This window comes from Plasmopara halstedii, assembly GCF_900000015.1.
Source record: "Plasmopara halstedii genome assembly, contig: Scaffold_555, whole genome shotgun sequence".
Classification (NCBI taxonomy): Eukaryota; Oomycota; class Peronosporomycetes; order Peronosporales; family Peronosporaceae; genus Plasmopara; species Plasmopara halstedii.
In genome coordinates this window covers 880,329-887,125 of record NW_020187475.1, presented here as the reverse complement: position 1 = coordinate 887,125, position 6,797 = coordinate 880,329, and the positions used below count along the sequence as shown (strand labels likewise).

Here is a 6,797-nt window from a genome sequence, read left to right as displayed (position 1 = left end):
GTGCGCATGCACTCGAGCACCACTCTCAAATGGACGATGTGGTTTTCCTCATCTGTCCCCCGTGCCCCCACGACTGTGGACGAAGATGTCGTCGAAGTATGTCTGTGCATACGCCCGATGGGGGCTAAACAAATGCATCACAAGACGATATAATGCTGCTGGTGCATTTGACAGCCCTTGGGGCATCACAAGACACCCCGGAGCATCTCGCTCGGAGTACTCACCGCTGTCAGCGAAATATCGCTCGCTCTCACGAGCAATCGGTAAGAACCATCGACCAAGTCGAGTGCGCTATACTTTATACGCCAACCATATTGTTCTGGAGAGCTTTTTATTAGGAATCGGCGTCTGTGCCGGAATGGTGGTATGGTTGAGCTTATTGTAAGCGTGAACAATACGTCACTTGCCGTTCGGCTTCCGGACACAAGACGTGGGTGTCGAATGGGGAGACTTGCTCTCACGCACGATTCCTGCCTTGTGCTTTGCACGGAAAAAGACGACAATGACGTCACAGTGCTTCTTGGATAGCGTATTACGCAGTATTTGGCTCCCGGAACCAGGTCAATTTCATGACGCACACCTTAGGACCGACGGCGGGTCTTTGGAGACAACGACTTGAAATTTCTTCACCAAAGGGGAGTACTGATCCGAGGGATCCTTCGGGATCGAAAATTTACTTTGTACGTTTAGCACCTTCTTGGTGTCTTCCAAGACAGCTTCACCCAGAAGCGACGGCGAATTAATCTCATCTTTTGGTCTTATAGTGACCACTAAGTTGCCTGCCTTCAAGGCACCGCCAAAATCTTCGAAGGACATCTCGTCCAGCTCGAGAAAATCATCAACCGCGGGAATAACTAGAGGGCGACGTCGCCGTCTACTTCTCATGTCGTCCCGTTGACAAGGGTATATAGCTGTGCGCTATCGTCTACATTAGACACACCCTGGGTCAGCGTCGACGCCCTGCGTCTTGCAGATAACATACGGCTTCGCCGTCTCCTCTTTATAGAGGTTTAACGTCTCATCGAGACCAGTGGGAACACGCACTCGGGTCGTCCAGTATTACTACTCCCTGCTCCATCGGAGCCTTAATATTTTTAACAACATCCGACCAAGAGCTGCTATTTTTGCAGCCTCCGTTCAGTGGATAACGTGCCACCCCACGCGCATCAGAAAGGTCTTGCCCAGAATGCCCCGGACCTCGTCCGACCATGCTCTTGGCATGCAGCAACTGCTTCGTAACGTGAGCAGTGCTCAATGGATTACGTGCCACTCCGCTCGCATCACAAGGGCCTCGCCGTTGATGCCTCGGATCAACAAGATAGCTGCTCAAGTATCGGATCAGTCGCTGCATGCCAAGAATGGCATGATCGGCCAAGGGCCGGGGCATCAAGGACAAGGCCCTTGTGATACACGTGGAGTGGCACGCAACCCACTGAGCAGTGCTCACGTTACGAAGCAGTTGCTACATGCCACTTCGCCTTTAGCCCGCAATCCACGTTCGGGACTCCTGTCAAAAGCACCCTTGGTGTTTGACAATTCGAATACTTCGATATCCATCACATTGACCGTCCCAGTCTAGTGCCCGCACCAATAGCGCTTTTGCTTCATAGCATAGGTGGGTTCATGACTCACCAAAGCTCCAAAAGAAGACGTGCGCATAGTACTAAGGTCTTCGACCTCCAAGTCAATCCGTGGCTCATGGAGTTCCAACTATGCCATACCAAGGTTAAGGTCATATCTTGCATCCAAGTCTAAGACTAAGCAGCGTTCCACGCTATCAACATCAAGAAACTTGACACCGAGGTACAGTGGTACAGTGACACAAGTCCCTGTTGCTAACCGAATAGTGACGGTGTCACTTAATCGCACTTCTAGCGCCTCAGCATACAGCTGACTTCTTTCGATCGTGGTGTGTCGAGTATGATTGCCCGACGCCCCGGAATCGATTAGGATCTTCATGGCTTCTCAAAGCCCTTCACGGTCGCTTTTACGACCAGCAAGCCCAGCTTGCAGCACGATCGGCGTTCAAGAGCACGGAGCTCTTCGGGGATGGTCCTTGCTACCCTCTACCACTTTGAGGCACAACACACGACTATCATATCTGTATTTGACATCTTTAATGCCTCCGCATACCGTCCACTGCTTTCGACCTCCGCGCGCCGCACGTAATTGCACGACGCTCCTCGACTTAGCGCGGCTTCAAAGACCGAGACGTTAGTATCAACAGTCAACAACCCTGGCGGTGACCCTTACTCCTCTCTTAGGAAGGATTGATCCATTGACCACGCCCTTGACGAGCTTATGTAGAGTCCGCATCTTCTCAAGTAGATCGAACTGCGCTCCCCGGGCTTGACGTTTCTCTTCAATGGGATTTGACGACTTTGCGTAGAAACTCGACCCTTTGCATCTTTTAGCCGAGAGTGAAGAGAACACGGTAATGGGAAGTGATCTGTACTGCCACAAAATAAACATCTACGAGTACCGCAGAAATTACAGTCCTTCACTACTAAGTCGTGGGTTGACTACAAGAGCTATCAAGTGCAACGGGGTTGCTGTACACTTTGCAAAGTAAAAAGCTTTGACTCCCAGAATATATGTTAACGAACGCACAAGGGTTGGTTTCGTGTGATATAACACCGAACCGAGATCTTCTCAAGAAACGGGCACTTGTCATCTCATTCTGCTATTACAATGGTATAAATTTACGTGTGATTCTATTGAGAATAATACTACAAGTCATCGTTCGTGTACTTGAGCTACTGTTTATGTCTTGTGCACCCACCACATTTCTCCTCTCATCTTCATACATATCGGTATCAGTACTTACAATTTTGTGGATGCCGTTCCCTACGTGGACCACAAATTGCAAAAAGTTGTGTATTTCAGCCCAATGATCAAAGATGACACCGCATCTTCTTTTGCAACAATTATGGCAGATTCAACCCTGTCGTGCCCCGTGTGCTTTGAGTCTTACTCTCCTACTGAAGGATCAGCTTTTGCACTACATGTTTCTTCCTGCACGCGCTCTTCTCTCTCGCCTCTTGGATCTCCTTCGTCTTCGTTAGCACATTGTCCACTTTGTCTATACGTTTATACGGCTGGGACCCCAGCGCACGAAATCTCGTTCCATGAACACGAATGTGCACGTGTGAATGATTTACCAGACGATGGGAGTGATGATGGATCGACATCTACTGCTGCAAGTCGAAATAACAAGCGACAGCGAAACGAGGCGGTTGCGCGCGCAAAGTCAGTGCCAAGCGTAACCCTCTTTCCTTCCACCTGTTTTCTCTGCGGAAATGGCGGTCGTGGACTGCTTCATTGTCGTGGTAATTGTGCGCGTGCTGCTCATCAACACTGTGTGGATCAATTACAGGCGCCAATTGTTGGAGATCCATTATCCGTCTCCGAGCGTAGGCAAGCAGCTGATAAATGGAAATGTGCGCAGTGTGTGAGAGGTTTACATCGCTGTCAACACTGTGGCTTTCTAGGACACGAAGCTAATGGTATGCGTAAATGTACCGTAGTCAACTGTGGGTACCACTTTCACGCACACTGTCTACCTGAAGCAACGGCAGCAGACTTCGTGTGTTCACGCCACATATGCATGACGTGTGGTACTCAGGAGACAAACATGAAGCGATGCAAGAGCTGCTCATTATGTGATCACATGACGCACTTGCACTGTCCAAACGAAAGTGGTGCCACGGTGACTGATTTGACAGGACTGGATCCAATTCATCTCTTTAAGTGTCCTAGGCACGACACAGAGACTTTAACATATCCAACTGACAGCTTTGATGCTACTAATTCTCTCAGAAAGAGACTTGCAGCAGGTGATGTGGTTCTCGTGCTTGAATTTAAAAATGCGTTATTGCCGTTGAGTGCGAAGGCAGCGGCCCCTGATGCTGCAAATCATTGGGGCGTTGTTGTTTCAGCAGAGCAGACAGAGCCACATGGACGTGGTAATCAGCTACTGAGTGTGCGCATGTTTGCAGATGACAATATTATCATTGTACCCAACCAGTACGCACTGCGTGTCGCTTTGACAACGGATTTTTCTCGACCTGTAGACCTCATTCGCCACTGTTTGCAGCGTCATGCGATGGTGGAACTTCAGCTGCGTCACATGGAAGGCGATCTCGATCAGGATGAAGAGAAACGTATTCTGAGCGTCAGTAGGGCAGCATTCGCTGCTCGTCTGAAAGCATTTCGTGTGACTGCAGCTCAGGCAACAAGTGACACGGAGCAAGGTCTAGCACTCTGGCGTCGGTTTCAGGAACTTCCACAACCGCGTCAGTATGACGGTTCTGGAACCTCCGCACCCAGCTTTTTGTTCATTGACACCCGTGGACGTTGCTATGCACAGCAAGATGCTGCAAGTAGACGAGGTTTAGAAGAAGTGATAGTAGATGTTGATGAAGATGTGACCATGGCAGATCATGAGAAAGTTGACAGTGCCATAAATGGCATTGTTCATGGATCTCCGCATATTTTTGCCTCATCTATACCGACAGATGGTGAAAAGAACCCGCATGAGAACAAATCTATGATCTCTATGGAAAAGAGCACGGTAAATCATGATGGGGCAATATCACCGCCGCAGACCTGCAACCAGGATGCAATTATTGCAGACAGAAAAGTTCACAAGCATGACAGAAAGGGATCGTATCAAGATAAACATACTTCGACTACAGTCTCAATTATCAGTCAGGATATTTCTGCCCATATCCGTACTATGAGCAATCAGGCGAGTGTTTGTGTCGTGAATAGTACGAAACGGACAGTAAATTGTGATAACAGCATTGATGCGAAGCGTCAAAGGACCAACTTAAACATCTCTCCAGGATTGAAGGTACCAATTTTAATGCCCATCCAATTCAATAAACTGCAACCTGGAGCTACTTTGAATTGTGCATCTGTACCTGCCACGCTACACGTCTCGCCCATGGCATCGCGTGCAATTCTTCCGCCAAAACGGAAACCGATGACCCGAAAACAAAAAGTGCTGGCTGATATGCCTCCGTTGTTGCTAAAAGAGTTGGAGCGGGAAGCGTGGCGTTATCTGGAGACTGCTGACAGATCAGTACGGAAACCGACACGAATTCCAGCTGATGGTGATGCGTTTCCGTGGGCCGCTCGAGCTGCTAATTTATGCCCTGCTTTTTATAGACCCACTGTAATGCTGGGACATAGTGGAATTCGTCGAGCCGGCGTGGATGCAGTCAGTCGCTTGCTGGTCAGTCAGGACAAGCGCAGTATCAAGTGTTTCGTGCAGACTACAGAGAACGGCGTTGATATGACCCAGTGCTCTCATGTGACTCCAGTCAAATCATCCTCTGCATCTCCAGGCTTCGTGCTATTGGATCTGATGACTTTGCACAGCTTTCGTGATTTGGAGTTAGTGATTCGTTCTCGTCTCGTGGAAGCTCTAAGAATTCAGTCTCGCTACACTCGCAACCACTTTGGCATGGACGTGCATCAGGCGCAGTGTTGGCTTGAGCGGCAGCGTCGTCGTAAGGTCAGTGAACAGCCTCCCGTATCTTTGTCCTATTGTACAATGAGTGGTAGGACGTACCAACTTAATATGAAGCAATCCTCGCTCAAGCAATCTATCAAGGACAAACAGGCATGGGTTTGTTTTTGTGCGAATGTGTGTCATCTCTCTGTATCCATCGGTGTCCCCGGTATGTCTCGTGCAGGGTCGAAGCCAAATGCATCCGTAGCCCAGCACGTTTTCGGCACTGTTAAGTAAGATAGTGAGATCGAAAAGAATAACGACTAACAGGCGAATGAACGACAGCTCTTTACTAATGGTAAAAAAAATACAAGTATCTCATCCTCAATCCTTCGAGCCTTCAATAAGCTACTTGATCCAATTGCCAGACTTAACGTTCTCGAATACTTTCTTCACATCGTTATGCTCTTAAATACTTCGCATTCCACTCGCGAGCAAACTGGTAGTCGCCCGCTGAACAGCAAAAGCTACGAAGTTCTTGGCACATGACGGCAATCGGAAACACGATATTCGTCTCGCCCATGCCTCCTTGTGTGAATGTCGCACCGCTCTGCGCGACGTAAGAGGTTCTCTGGATGCAACCAATTGCATCAATCACATCATCGACTTCATCACAATAATCTGTCTGGCCGTCTTCTGTGGTGTTATGCCTATTGTGCACTGAATTACGTGCTAACCTGCGAGCACCTTAACAAATGACGTTCTTCGTTAATGTCCACACCAACGGACTGTCGTAGCGTCAAACACGTATCGAGCCAATTTGCAAGTTATGCCCATAAACACTAGTACCAGGAGCCACATTTGCCAAACGACAAAAGTGGACGGCTACTGCTTTGAGTTCAAGCAATGCGCCTCCTTCAATCTAACCTGATACTGTAGTTTATAGCAAAAGTCTTTTGGCAATCGCCAAAAAAATCTTACTCAGCGTGCCATCGTATGGAGGTGTAACCGCAGATATTATGTCCAGAAACAGATTGTACTTGTCCTATCGACATCTCATGCACCGACGGCACGGCACTATTGGTTCCAGAGCTACCTGATCACCAATTGTCGAAGAGTTGAAACCCTAGGAATCCCTTTTGTTGCTTGAACACAATAATTGAACTGACGCAACAGCCAGATAACATCACTTTGTGACACCAGTCTGTTTAGCCCTTACTTCTTGTATCTTGATCCATCCAGACGCTAGCACCGCTTCGCACTTGTAATTCTCAACTCGGCTTAGACGTTGTAACGGGGTTACACGAACCCTAATAACAGGGGTGTGTGCGTGTCACAC

The 6,797-nt window shown here is 48.6% G+C and overlaps 1 protein-coding gene across 1 annotated transcript; it reads left to right on the top strand.

Moving 5' to 3' along the window:
- Positions 1-2,890: 2,890 nt before the first annotated feature.
- PHALS_11702 (hypothetical protein PPTG_04581) lies at positions 2,891-5,755 on the top strand (the record flags this gene model as incomplete). The annotated part of the gene is made up of 1 exon (XM_024727110.1): positions 2,891-5,755. The coding sequence occupies one exon, from the start codon at positions 2,891-2,893 to the stop codon at positions 5,753-5,755; it is 2,865 nt and encodes a 954-aa protein (XP_024577720.1).
- Positions 5,756-6,797: the final 1,042 nt, after the last annotated feature.